The sequence below is a fragment of the Glarea lozoyensis genome, assembly GCF_000409485.1.
Source record: "Glarea lozoyensis ATCC 20868 chromosome Unknown GLAREA10, whole genome shotgun sequence".
NCBI classification, from domain to species: Eukaryota; Fungi; Ascomycota; class Leotiomycetes; order Helotiales; family Helotiaceae; genus Glarea; species Glarea lozoyensis.
This window is the reverse complement of record NW_007360984.1, coordinates 559807-574055: the sequence shown is the minus strand read 5'-3', so window position 1 is coordinate 574055 and position 14249 is coordinate 559807. Positions and strand designations below refer to the sequence as shown.

General features: G+C 45.4%; 5 protein-coding genes across 5 annotated transcripts; 4 read left to right on the top strand and 1 right to left on the bottom strand.

Annotated features, from left to right (window-relative positions):
* Positions 1-624: 624 nt before the first annotated feature.
* GLAREA_05212 (uncharacterized protein) lies at positions 625-1042 on the top strand (the record flags this gene model as incomplete). The annotated part of the gene is made up of 3 exons (XM_008078501.1): positions 625-694; positions 880-969; positions 1020-1042. The coding sequence occupies 3 exons, from the start codon at positions 625-627 to the stop codon at positions 1040-1042; spliced, it is 183 nt and encodes a 60-aa protein (XP_008076692.1).
* Positions 1043-2025: 983 nt separating this feature from the next.
* On the top strand, positions 2026-2607 carry GLAREA_05211 (uncharacterized protein; the record flags this gene model as incomplete). Its single annotated transcript, XM_008078500.1, has 1 exon — positions 2026-2607. The coding sequence occupies one exon, from the start codon at positions 2026-2028 to the stop codon at positions 2605-2607; it is 582 nt and encodes a 193-aa protein (XP_008076691.1).
* A 1271-nt stretch (positions 2608-3878) lies between these two features.
* GLAREA_05210 (PLP-dependent transferase) lies at positions 3879-5580 on the top strand (the record flags this gene model as incomplete). The annotated part of the gene is made up of 4 exons (XM_008078499.1): positions 3879-3965; positions 4027-4314; positions 4365-4409; positions 4459-5580. The coding sequence occupies 4 exons, from the start codon at positions 3879-3881 to the stop codon at positions 5578-5580; spliced, it is 1542 nt and encodes a 513-aa protein (XP_008076690.1).
* A 783-nt stretch (positions 5581-6363) lies between these two features.
* Positions 6364-10973, bottom strand: GLAREA_05209 (P-loop containing nucleoside triphosphate hydrolase; the record flags this gene model as incomplete). Its single annotated transcript, XM_008078498.1, has 8 exons — positions 6364-6723; positions 6775-7169; positions 7225-8087; positions 8138-8641; positions 8698-8946; positions 8997-9813; positions 9864-10823; positions 10880-10973. 8 exons carry the CDS (start codon positions 10971-10973, stop codon positions 6364-6366), a joined length of 4242 nt encoding a protein of 1413 aa, XP_008076689.1.
* A 1340-nt stretch (positions 10974-12313) lies between these two features.
* On the top strand, positions 12314-14235 carry GLAREA_05208 (uncharacterized protein; the record flags this gene model as incomplete). Its single annotated transcript, XM_008078497.1, has 7 exons — positions 12314-12362; positions 12436-12706; positions 12753-12969; positions 13021-13308; positions 13400-13864; positions 13915-14149; positions 14204-14235. 7 exons carry the CDS (start codon positions 12314-12316, stop codon positions 14233-14235), a joined length of 1557 nt encoding a protein of 518 aa, XP_008076688.1.
* Between the last annotated feature and the right edge of the window lie 14 nt (positions 14236-14249).

Sequence of the window (14249 nt, the reverse complement as noted above, 5' to 3'; positions counted from 1 at the left end):
TGTACCAACCGCCGCGTAAAACCCACCGAGAGACATAAGCTTTTACCCTGAGGTTATTTCGATTGAACTTACCAATGAGAACGGCACATGAGGCGCTGCGCCCTTGAATCTTCTCGATCTGGACCGCTGACGTCGAACTCCCTTGCAAAAACTACTTCTTGCTACAAATCCAGTCTCACCACCTCGTGATCTCCAACATCCGAAGGCTTGAACTCTGATGTTATCCACAAAGTTTGGTCTGATCTTGCCTTCCCCAGCCTCATCTTCTGCAAAGCCTGATGTTGTCACTTTACGTAGCCTGTTACGCTACGGGCATCACCCTGATCCCATCTGAAAGACATCCGTTTCCGCCAAAAGTCGTCCCTGCGGCGAAAACATACGGAAATGAGCCAGTGAGTTGAGAGACAGGGGAGGGGGGTGAAAATCTCCTTGGCACTACAAATACAAATACTCATCCTCCTTCAAGTGCTCTTCTTTTCTTCTTCATCTCATTCTTCAACTCATCTGTACTCGCTCAAAACACCGTTCCTTTCTTCTCTTCTACATATTCTTCAAGACTTTGTCGCCGGACGACCTTTACATCCACGCTCCTTTCCCAACCAGTTTTTAAACACAACCGCCAACATGCAATTCACTCTCTTCACCGTTCTTTCCCTCGTCGCCGTTGCCCTCGCTGGCCCAATCCGTCTTGATGGTGTGTACTTTTTTCTTTGGTCGTTCGTTCGACACGTTGTGGAAGTTGTTTGGTCTGGATCTTTGGAGAAGCTCCTGATCTTCGAAGATGGAGCCCCAGACCCACCATTGATCCACCATGTCCAGCATCCACGATCTCGACTCCACCATGTCGTGAATAGGTGAAGGTTGCTAACATTGTCATAGCTCGTGCACCACAAGTCGCTTCCGAGGCCGCTGCCATGACCAACTCAGCCGGAGAGGTCGTTGCCTTCGACTCTACCTCTGTTGTCCAGCGTAAGTTTTTCATTGTCATCTCCATCTTCACACACTAACTCCCATTCCAGCAGCCACTGCCGCCGGTGCCTAAGCGCCCAATCCCAACCGCCAACGACGAAAACAAGGAAATCTAGGAGTCACTTTAGAGGAGGAATACATGCTTGCATTTTGGAAGGTTTATAAACAAGACATACTATTTGGGGACTTGTAATTAAGAATAGTCCATGCCACTTTTTGGCTGAGAGAGTTGAGGAATCGATGGAGTTTACAGATTGAGTGCAAAAAGCTCTTTTGGTGCTATGGTTTTGTTTCCATTTGGAGACAGACCGGATGTGCTGTGGTGAGGGTTTATAGATAATCTTAAAGTCCTTGCCAAAATCGTGTCTTGTCTCTGTATCTTGCTGTATGATTATCCTGTGAAGCAAAACCCAATTGTGTCTGAGCGAGAAATGAGTGATCTTGCAATGAATTATTTATTAATTGCTAGCTGTTGATTTGAAAATCTACAATCTTGCAATAGAATAAAAACACTTCGTTCTAACACAACGGCAGATGACAGAAAAGTCTTCAAATGATACCTATGGATTGTATTTACAACTCTACCAGCTTATAATCTACGAACTATTATTCCGATGTTGAAAGTTTACGTTACACTTTATAAAATACATGGAAAATTACTCGGCACTATTGACGTGCACTCCTATTGCCGGTACCTCAGTCTGCTCGAGCAAGATAGGCATTTTGAGTTATTATTATATAGGTGTGAAATCGTTCGAATCTCAAAGGTTTCCACGAAGAGCCACATCCAAATAAGCGAGGCCCAACACGCTAAGATGCCCATCTTGCTTTCTCTTGCTGAATTTCGAGCGACATGCAACAAATGTCGGCTTCAGGAATACGGGCCGCATATCGGATCGGGGTGTGCGGACGCTCCCTCGCTTGGCGCTTGTGGATATTTTTGCAATGCACCAGTGGGTGACAAGACTCACGGGCCACCTCTAACCGAGGTCGACCAAAACAACTCAACGCGCTCTCTTTTTTAGATAATTAATAATTAAATAACCAACAACCTAAATGTCTTACCAAACGCGTTCTAATACTCGCATTGAGCAGGAGAAAAGACGTGAATATGGTACGCCAAAGAAAACTGAGTTCTTTAAGGCGTGGGACGCGCGACAACCTGGGGAGGGTGTTGGGACGATTGCTAAACAAGAAAGAGTATCGAGGACTGCCGGCCAACGCTGGCTTAAGGAGAGGGGTTTATATGGTGATATAGCAAAGAGAAAGAGTCGAAGATATGCCCAGAAGCTAGGGCCGAAGCCAAAAGTACCCCCGACACTCGCAAAAGACCTTGTGAATCCGAAGACGAATCCTGTTCGAGACAAGACCTACGGAACGATGGCTACTCACTTCGAAATTAATGCCCACCCTCGTACAATCGAAAGGAGTGTCAAGTCGAACACTAAGAATGCTAGGAGGTACAAACAGGCATATCGAAAGAAAGAGATCTCGAAGAAAAACAGAGATAAGCGGACGGAATACGGTTTTGAGCACCGGCAAAAGAAGCTACCTGATTTTTGGACAACGATTGTTTTTACGGACGAAGCGCACCTCGATCCTACTTCCTACCTTCAGGGTTATATTCTACGAGAATAAGGAACCCGTTACGATACCGAAAACATTCAAATTCGAGGTGAAAAGAAGGGCGTAAAGCTCCATATAGTAGGGTGGATCAATTGGTACGCCAAAGGGCCACTAATGTTCTACCACGATGAGGAAGAGTCTTTGGAACCTCCTGAACGTCCCCGAAAGCCTCGACGAAGTCAAAAGCTTTCCGAGGATGAATATTAGCAAAAGATAATCGAGTGGGACGCGGCTATCGGTCACTGGAAATCGGTCAAACCGAAGGGCAATTCAATGACCCAAAAGTACTACGTTGAACGTCTACTTCCAGAGTATATATCTGCGCTCAAGAACCTCAAAGAGCAGTACCAACCGGAGGCTGAATGGCTCCTACAAGAAGATGGCGATCCTAGCCACGGCAAGCGTAAGATTGGCCTAGCAACCCAGCTTAAGGAGCGAGAAGGTATCAAGTCTTTATACTATCCTGCTTAATCGCCAGATCTTAATCCAATTGAGGCGATTTGGAACATTATAAAGCAAAGAATACGGCGTAGGGAGTGGGAAAACCTTGAGCAATATAAGGCTGTTATTTTGGAGGAATGGGACAGGATCACTTTGGAGGAGATAAGAAGCCGCATATCTGACATGCCAGGTAGATGTAAAAGACTAGCTAGAACCGGTGGGAAGGTCATTAAGGAGGCAAAATGGTGATGTTTTTGAGTTATTCATAAAATAATGGCTGTTTACTCGTGTTTTTGACCATTTTCGCTTATTTCAGGGTGGCCCGTGAGTCTTGTCACCCACTGGTGATGCAAACAAATATCTACGGCTCTTCGCACACCGACATATTATAACTTTGTGGTAGATCTGAGGAATACGACGTGCTAGACCTTCAATTGTGTTTTATTCCAACTAAGTTACGAAATAACCAATAAGATTGCAGATGTCTATTAGTCAGTCGCAACTCTACGATGTTCCTCTGACCTGAATTACATTCAGCCATTCGGCCATTGGGTGGTTCGGTTGGTATCTTGCAGCACACATTCGACCTGGGCTGTTTACTTGCCCATCTAGACTCTTTCGGGCTTCCTTTATTGGAATTGCAAACAGATTCTTCATTTTCCGTGTTCGCTAAGTCCATTTTTTCTACATATCACGTGTGTTTGGTCACGTCATGACTCATTTATATTCTCCATTATCGTTGATCTTGTTGAAATCATCATAGATACACTAGCATATTTATAATTTTGTTTCTATACCTGTATCACTTTTGATGTTTAATATTTTGCTATCTCTTCATTGATATGGCAACTCAGAGCTCTGAACTTCCCATCCGGAATGGCCCCGCCAAGACCGATCCTCCTCTTAATAGAGCGGATGAGGTTGATGATGTACGTTCATTTCCATACATAGAGCAAACAAAATCTTCCAAAATGACTGACAATGTCCCAGCTACTTACATCAGTCAAAAGTCTCATAATTCCATTCATCAAGGCAGCTGATGAGGATGCGTCCAGCAAGGCATCCGGCCATGGACTTGCTATCCCAGGAGCTGGTCCTCGGACTGCGCTAGTGGAACATCATCCACCACAGAAACTACGTTCTCTAATGGACTTCCAAATTCCAGGAGATGGCAGAGGAAAAGAAGGATTGTTGGAAGTTGTGGAGAAAGTGTTGAAGTTTAGTGTGAATACTTGGGATCAGGGGTTTTTAGATAAGTTATATGCTAGTACTAATGCTGTAAGTGCTCTTTTCAAAGACACTGGGAAGTTCGACTAATTTTAAAATAGGTGGGAGTCATCTCTGAACTCCTTCTCGCGGTTTTGAACACAAATGTAAGTAATTCCATCATTTTTGCTTGTTGAGGTTCCTAACAACTCTCAGGTACACGTCTTCCAGGTCTCGCCAGCTTTATCAGTCATTGAGAAGACTACATCACAAGCACTCGCTCAGAAATTTGGCTTCACGTCACCTCATGCTGGTGGAGTCTCTACACAGGGCGGTTCAGCCTCTAATACCACATCTCTCATCATTGCCCGTAACACTTTATATCCTGAAACGAAAACATCTGGGAACGGAAGTCATCAATTCGTACTGTTTACTTCAGCGCATGGACATTATTCCTTGGAAAAAGCAGCTCAAATGTGTGGACTCGGAACGGAGAACGTGATATCCGTCCCAGTTGACAAACAAGGTCGCATGATCCCCGAGGAATTCGAGAAGCTAGTCCTCAAATCAAAAGATGAAGGAAAGACACCCTTCTACCTGAACGCAACAGCTGGAACCACAGTCCTAGGCTCCTTCGACCCATTTACCGAACTGTCAGCCATTTGCAAAAAGCACAACCTCTGGCTCCACATCGACGGCTCCTGGGGCGGTCCAGTCATCTTCTCGTCAGCCCAAAAACACAAGTTGAAAGGCGCAGAACTAGCCGATTCTCTGGCCGTAAATCCACACAAAATGCTCGGCACACCCGTAACCTGTTCCTTCCTCCTCGGTCCCGACATCCGCATCTTCCACAAAGCAAACACCCTCCCAGCAGGCTACCTCTTCCACAGCAACGACGGCGCCGACTCCGAAGTCTGGGATCTTGCTGACCTAACCCTTCAATGCGGACGTCGCGGCGATTCTCTCAAGCTTGCGTTGAGCTGGATATACTACGGTAGTTCCGGCTATGAAACGCAAATTGACCATGCGTTTTCCGTAACCGCTCATTTCACTTCCCTGCTCAAAAACAGCTCGAATTTCGAACTTGTTAGTGAGGATCCACCACCCTGTCTCCAAGTCTGCTTTTATTATAAGAAGAACGGGAGTTTGGGAAGTGATGAGGAAAATACGAAGACGACAAGTGAGATTGTGAGGAAACTTATTCCAAGGGGCTTTATGGTTGATTATGCGCCCGGGGAGAAGGGAAGTATGTTTAGGGTTGTTGTAAATGTGCAGACTAGACGGGAGACTATTGAGGGGCTGGTAAAGGGCATTGAGGAGGTTGGGGGGGAGTTGTAAAGGTGGTCAGATGGAATGGTGGAGAGGATGTTTGGGATATATTTGGAGTTAGCGGTTGTCAGGAAGTTCAACCTTTTTGGCTTTGGTAGTCGCAACGGTTTCATTCAGCTTGCAGTGGAGTGAAAAAAACTCAGTACCATTCGATTACAATGCTCGCTTACCTTGCGATGTAGCATGGAGGTCACGCGAAGGCCAAAGTAAGTGGCAGTCGCAACATACTATTTCTTTAATTAAGTTGCCAAAATATCGTACATATTATGGATTAACCTAGAAAAATATCACATATTACGTCAATTCTTTCAAGTAAATAAGACTTCATAAGCTCCATCCGAAGTCGACTTGTTTAGCCTGTGAATTTGTAGGCAGGTGACTGACACTTATTTTGTCCTCCGCGAGGTGTCTTTAGTCTTAAGTTAATGGATATTCAAGAGAGTCTAAGATTTCTGTATATAATAAAGGGTAATAGACGAAATGTAGCATACTGTGTCAATTTGGTCGATAGAAGATGATTTCTGCAATTACTATTCCGAGTTGAATCCTGTTAGTAGTTACCATTCGCAACGTCACTTGAGCAAAACATGATGAACAATTCATACGGGAAAAAGTAAGCGTCAAGAATTGTATGAGCTGTGCGAAACACTCTACATAACATCTATTACCAAGAAATCTAAAACCCAAGTCTGCATTCTAACCAATCTATAAACAATACCCAAACATTAATCTCTTATTACAACTCCAACATTCAAATACCCCCTATAATTAAGCGAGAATACAAACAACCCCTTACTCTGCCGTCTTCGTCTTCTTCGTCCTCAACTTCATCAACAAATACACGCACCCATAACTCGAAAACACAAAAATAGCCACAATCCCCGTATCCCTCCAGCCATAATAGTATTCCGGCAAGTTAAGCGTGCGCAGGTAATCCTGTCCAGACTTATACTGACAGACCTGACACCCGGCCGTCGCGTCCGGGTTCGTGAGGTTCGTGCCGGACCCCATGCCGCTTAGATAGTTGGCGAGGTATTGCGCGCAGGTTTGGCCCGGGAGGGGGTCGAAGATGGCGAATTCGCTGGGCCGACATTCGATTTGGATGTCGTGGGTAGAGAAGACTAGTAGGGAGCCCATTAGGTATTGGAAGGGCTGTGGAGAGTTAGATGAGTGGTTCTATGTAAGAGAGGGGGTGAGATTTACATTGAGGTAATAGAGCCAGTATTTCCAGAAATCAACCATCTGCGAATACGGGACAATCGCACCGCAAAACCCAACTAGCGTAAATATCACAAGCGGGTTCACGAGTGAAGCTGCTACGGCATTGTGCGCGTATGCGGCGATAAACTGGCCGATGCCCGTGTAGATGAACTCGTAGAGCAACATGATGAGGAATATTGGTCCTGCTTTACTGGATTCCGTGGGGAGTCCGGCGGTATAGTAGAAACAGAAGAAATACAACACCGCGCAGATGACTAAGTATGGTAATTCTGCGACGATTAGACCGGTGACAAACGCTACCCAGCTGTACATTTTGGCTTTCTTCTCACGCGCTTCGTAGATGTCGCGTTTTTCGATGAAGAGAGGTTGCAGTTGAGCTGAAAGCGGATTAATTAGTAGGGAGGGTAGTTCTGGGGAATGGGAGGGACGTACAAATCACTCCGGGAGCGACGAAAATGAAATTAAACATTGCGAATAGTCGGAGTTGGAGTTCTCCAACGCTATTTCCTAGTTTCCAGAATGAAAAACCGACGATAAGACCGATGAGGATGTGGAGGGCGAATTTGTTGTTGACGTATTCGGTGTTACGCCATATTGAGATGTTCATACGATGTGTGACGATTTTGACCTGATCCCAGAGTGGCATGGCGAATTCGAACCCGTCGTCGCCGGTCTTTGGCGGTGCAGAAGACGCTTCGTCTATGATATGGTCTAGTTCGGTTATCATGCTATTGTGTTCCTTCGATTCTAGCCAGACTTTGTTCCAGTCTTTGCCTTCGCCGGTGACTACATCGATCATATGTTCTGCTGGATTAGCATTTGGCGGACATGGTGCGCCATTACGCTCGAAATAGTCTTTGACTGTAGAAGCACCGTCTCCGATATCACCGAAGTAAACAGTATTTCCGCCTTTGGCAAGGAGTAACAAGGTGTCAAATTGTGAGAACAGCTGAGCACTTGGCTGATGAATCGTGACCAAAATTGCTTGTCCGGCGCTGGCGAGTTTCTTGAGGAAGCGGATGATATTGAATGCTGCTTGGCCGTCGAGTCCAGATGTAGGTTCGTCTAAAAACAGTAGGATAGTTGGTTTCGAGACCAACTCGACTCCGATAGTGAGACGTTTTCTTTGCTCTACGGAAAGGCCTGCGCCGCTTGATGTGCCGATGAGACAGTTCTCGATATCTTGCATTTCAAGTAATTTAATGATCGTGTCGACATATTTCAGCTTTTCTTCTCTGGGGGTTGTGCGCGGTTGACGTAGTAGTGCAGAAAACTCTAAAGCTTCTCTGACGGTTCTAGAAGGGAGTTAGAAGTCATCGTAAGGTAACTGGAACAAGTGACTTACGCTAACGGTTCATGGATGTCGAGCTGCTCACAATAGCCTGCTGAGCGTTGGAAACTCACAGAGAGGGGACGGCCATCCACCAGAACAGAGCCTTTGATCGTGCCATCAGTCTTACGTTGAGCTAGTACATCCAACAAAGTTGTCTTTCCTGCTCCAGAGCTGCCCATCAAAGCTCCCAGCATACCTGGCTTAATCCAGCCATGAACATTGTTGAGTAATACACGTGGTCCACTTGGCGTTTTGACGGTATAAGTCAAGTTCTTCCATGTGAAGATAGACGTGTTTCGAATGAGTTGATGATCTTGGTCTTGTGACTGATCGGAAGAAGATCCGCTTGAAACGATCTGCTTCTCTGAGGCTTGAGCTTCCTCGTCAAGAGGAATCTTGGGGCTTGATTTCTTTGAGATCGCCCGAGGTACAAGCAACAACCCACTTTGAGAAGCATCCTCCTTCCATCTCGAGGTGAAGACGATGGTCAGAGTGACATAGAAAAGCCACCACACCCTGTATGACAAGTTAAGTAAGTAACCTCATTATTGGACCAAAGTGTTTTCACTTACCATAAAATGCCAACATTTCTCCACATATTAGAATGGCTATAACTCAGACTGCTCAGGTATTGTGTACCAGTAACGCTCGTGGCTCCTGGTAGAGCGCCACGAACTCCTGTGCAAGCTTGGTTCACAGCCGATGCATATCCTGGCCCGTTGGGGACCAGATTAGGCCCGACGCAAGGCAATACCTTATTGTTCATCTCATTGGAAAGAAGCGCGTCAAAAGCATATACGATCGGATCGATCCAGTAAATCCTAAATATCATTAGACTTGGACTCTGAAGTCGGCCAGGATAGGTCCATACCAAACAAACCACGGATGCATCTCCGTCTTCGGAATCATGTATCCGCTATACAAAAGAAAGGTGCTAACTAGAAGCCCGGAGACTTTGCTAGCCGCATCAAAAGTTGGAAAGGCGGCACCGATTGCTCTAAATAGAGCCGTCACACACATTGCAGTCGAGAATACTATAAACCAGAAGGTGAAGAAGGCGTCAGCGGTTCTCGTGAGGTCGACCATGAAATAGAGAATTAACGAGAATGCTGAGATCTGGAAGATGAGGATAGGTATATCGGTAATGATCTGAGCAAGACAGAATGCTGCCGGATGGTGAAGTGCAAAGCTCTTATGTTTTGCGAGAATCGGACGACCAGCGAAAGAGTCTGTCACCTCAGACTGCGCTAACAGAGAGTTGAATAGAAGAGAAACGAATAGGGCTCCTGATTTGATGAACAAGCCAAGCGAGTTATCGGGTGCCATGTAAAACAAAGAGCCTGAAGTCAATGCCTGGACAATGTTCGAAGCTTGTTTGATGATGAGCGTGGACATATCTCCGCGAATGATGGAATATTGACGCTGGGTGGCCGTTTTCAATTGCGTACTGAAGTTAACCACATAAGGTTGGTTCTTCATGAATTTGCTAGAGTGCTTCTCGTCCCGAACCGCGAGTGCAAATTCTTGGGTATTGTCCTTGGCTGCTTGTGTTGAGGCGTAACCATACTCGGCTTCCATTTCCGATTTTATGCTCGATTGGAGGTACTGATTTTTAATTGCTTCTGCCGTCCTCGGAAATGACATCTCGTAGCCTGGGCGAATTTTTCGTTCCGTCGGGACCGTGACACCTGGTGTTTTTTTAGCAAGAGGAATAGGACATTGTACTGTGCAAACCTACCCGTCAGAAAATCGGCCACATTAGCACCATCATCACAGACGAAGCCTAGGTCTTCCATGAAAGGCCTGGCTTGTTTGAGTGGCCCGTAGAAAATCTCAGAACCCTCATCTAGAACCAAAACTTTGTCAAATAGCTCGTAGATACCATTGCCAGCTTGGTAGATCGTAACTACTGATGCTAAGCCAAAGATATCTGTCATAGCTCGGATACTCTTGATGTACTGAAGTGCTGTACTTGCGTCGAGACCTCGGGTTGGATTATCCCAGCAATAGATGCTACCACGAGTCGCCATCGCTTCGATAATAGATACTCGTTTGCGTTCACCACCAGAAACACCACGAACATACTCATTTCCAACCTTTGTGTCGGAGGTGTGGGAAATGCCTAACAAGTTCAGAAGAAAGTCTCTGCTGGCTACTCGTGCTTCTTCCGAGTTATTATAGCCTTGAACGGTGTTCCGGGGCATTTTCATTCGGGTTACGAAATCGATTGTTTGGCCAACGGTAAGGGTAGGGTAGAAGATTTCCTCTTCCGTATTCATCACGATTTGGCCCCGATATTTCGCTGCCTCTTTGTGGTCCAAGGAACCAAATTTGACGTCCCCATCGATTTCCGAAAAGCCGTGTCGTCGATTTGCCAGAACTTTCAAGAGCGATGTGCAACCCGCGCCTGGTCGACCAAGAACTAAAAGCATCTCTCCTGGCTTCACACAGCCATGAGTTCGGTCAACGATGGTTCTCAAAGATGCCTTAATTCCTCCGTTGGTACTCTTCAGTCTCTCTGGTAAGAATTGTGATACGATACTCTCGTTGAAACTGGCGTCAGCTGCAACACCCTTCACAGTCAGGTTATTCCAGGTTAATCCGAGTTTTCTCATCTTGTCGGGGCCATTTCCTCGACCATCTTCGCCTTTTATGGCTTTGACTTCTGGCATTTGTCTCCATTGCTCCATGTTGTGACCTGATTTCTGTTAAAATCCATCGTAATAATACAAGATATTTGTGAAATCTACTGACCACCATCAGAGGATATTGACATCGGCGTTCCATCAGCTGACGCAAACTGCTTCTCTGCATCCATCGCGTTGAGAGTACTTTCGGAAGAATCCATGGTAACCGTTCTTAGACTCCCAAGAAAGCCGACTCACGAAAGAGACGCGAAAAGGAAAAGGAATTTCGAGGATTTGTCGCCAGAGCTGAAAAGAAAAGTTGTTGACAAGAAAAACTTTAACATTATGAAAGAAGAACGCTCGTGATCGTGCGCGATCTTTTAAGATATCCATCTCGGATTTCCTCTCAGAAGCTATTCCGAGTCCTGGTCTACTAGGTATCATGGACATTTCCAGGTGGTTTTTCCGAGTCCGAACCCCTGCTCCCGTTCAGCTTTGCAACAACCACCAATTCTGAATGGACACTTGAATAATACGCTCAGCGATAAGGTTTAGTATGGTACTAAAAGTAAGTAGCTTAGTAAATTCTCTTGGTGCCGGACTTTCGGTTAGATCGATGTAGGAGACTTGGGCTGGTAAAGCATTGATTGAATATCAGGGGAAGTTGATAATGATACTGGATTACTCTCCTTGATAGAAGCAATGTTTCAAATTCGTCGGAAGAACAGCCTGGCCTCACGGACTAAAAAACCGACTTTCGAACCTTACCAAATTTTGCTGAGTGATACAACTATCGGGTTTGATTCACTAATAATATATCGCGAAGACTGAGTCGGGCGTTGGCCGCGACTATCTGCTACCTTATTCTTTGCCTCAAAAAGAGGCAATCAAAACCTACCAAGCCAGATAGACATTTTCTGCATTGAGAGAACGATCCTCTAACATGTCAGCCATCCAAAACCAACAAATTATGAGTTGTGTCGACGATAGAAAGGTGTTACGGCGTAAGTCCGAACAGATGAGTCGTTCAGCGTACCAAGTCGATTTGCTTCCGCCGAGCATGGAACTTTACTTCTCACAAGCGCCCAACCACCAGTGAATATTACTGAACAAACATCTCCTTACTTCAATAACAAAGACTCAGCGTTCTCAAAACTCTAATTCTAAGCCTGGGCCTCTGAAATTTTAATCGCACAGGAAAAAAACAAAAGCTGTCGCATGTTTACTGATCATTCCGACAAAGGAATTCCCACCACGCTTAGCGACGCCGCTACTCAATCTCCTCACACAAAGCCAACTAACCTCCACTTAAAAGTCTTGACCTACGCCTTGAATACTAATCGGCCTTTTTTCAAGATAAGGACCTTGAATGACTATGTAATCAATTACCTAATCACGCATCTGTGTATGATATTTGTATAACAGCAAAACGAGCACACAGTGTAAGGGATAAAAATTGAGTAAACATGAAAACATTATCCTGCACACCCTGTCGGATCAGGAAGGTGTGTTGTGATCGTGCGCAGCCGGTATGTGAGCGTTGCGCGACGACCGCGCGACAATGTCAGTATCCGGTTCGGAAGAAGAAGGTTGTGCCGCAGAATTCGCGGGTGAAGGATTTAGAAGCACGATTAAGTAGGCATTATGTTATTCGAGAATGAGGATTGAGCTGATAGTACGAAGCGCGTGTTGAAAAACAGTTTGTGGGTGGAGTGACGGAGAATTTGGGGACTTCTGAGGGCGACAATGGAAGTGAGGGGATTGAGTTTGGGGATTGGGAGGATGTTGAGATTGATTGGAATCTCCTTGATAATAGTCAGTTTTCTCCCATCGAGTATGCAGGAAGAAAGATAACTCACTGGCTGTCACAAGATTCTCTTGAACTTCAACCTTTTAATATTATACAACGTCAAGCCGATGATCCCGTGCCGCCACCACATGTACAGCAAGATCTGTAAGTCTGCCCTGTCACTGAAATTCACAGGTTCTCAAGGTCTTAGATATCAGATATATTTCCGACAAGTACACCCGTTCGCGCCTATGTTCGATGAATTACGGTTCTACAAGGCAATAGAAAGAACCCCAGATCACCCCCCATTAATAGCTCTTCGGTATTCGATTTGGGCTCTCGCAGCTAATACGACAGTCGAGCATCGCGCCCTCGCGCCTACATTGTATGATTTAGCTCGTAAGCATGCGGATGATCTTGAAACGAAGGTAATCCCCATGCGTTATCCCAGTTCATGAGACCAAACTGACAGAACGAAGGGAAGAGGGGAGTATGTGCTGTCTCTTGCCTCTGCTCAATGCTGGTATTTGATAGCTTCATATGAAGCAAGTAACGTATTTTATATTAAAGGTTGGATGAGTGTAGGGAAGTGTGTTAGGATTGTGCAGATGCTTGGTTTACACCAACTGGATGTGAACGGTGGTGCATCACAGAACCAAAATTGGGTAGAGGCTGAAGAAGGACGTCGCACGTTCTGGGCTTCGCACTTGGCGGATCGATTTGCGAGTACATTGAGTAAACGACCATTTATCTTTCAAGACGTGGATGTGAGCTACCAATCTGCAAGGTCGTTAATTAGAAGAACATGTCTAACGTTTTTCTCTTTTTTAGATATCTACTAATCTCCCTTCATCTCAGAGATCATTTGATGACGACAAAGAAGAAGCAGGAATTTCCTTGGACCAAGTGACTGCAACGCAGAGCTTGCAAGGACTATCTCCGTATGCTGCAACTGCGGTCGTATCCGTCATATTCGGACGGTCTTTGCAACAAATACTGTCTCGAAAGCGCGTTGGTGCTTCAGATGTGCAAAATGGCGATTACTGGAAGATCCATCGATATCTGGATAACTGGATATCCCATATCTTCATGACATTACCACCCCAGCTGGATGTATGCCGTGGAATACAAGATGCCACTGTTCTTTTTCTACACATAAAACTTCACACCGCAATCGTAGTCCTTCATCAATCGGCGATAGAAATCGCTGGATCGCATTTCCTAGATCCAAATATCCGAAATAAGTCTTTTCGCAGATGTCTTGTGAGCGCGCAAGAGGTCAAAAATATCATATCGTCGATCCCGGATATGAGATCTTTCCCGGTAATGCGAAACAATGCTTCCTCGTGGATTACTTGCTGACATGCCAATAGATTGATATGTGGGCGGGTTATTGCCTCCAATCAGCTGCCAGCGTTTTCATTCAAGATATGACTTCGTATAACGTCTCTTCAAATAGCCCTGAAAATTTAAGAGCGGTTATGGTTGCGCTCAAGACTTTCGGTATGAGGCACACCATGTGCAGTTGGTTTTTGGAAAAGGTCGAATTGGATATCTCTCAGGCCAGAGTCGGTCAATTGAAAATCCAGGATTCGAGGACACTTGAATGTATACCACCCCGACGCTTCGCTTAGTAGACCTCAATACTAACATTAATACCAGCTTTCGCTCAATTCGCTCCACTCGATATATGATCAATGCGAAATGA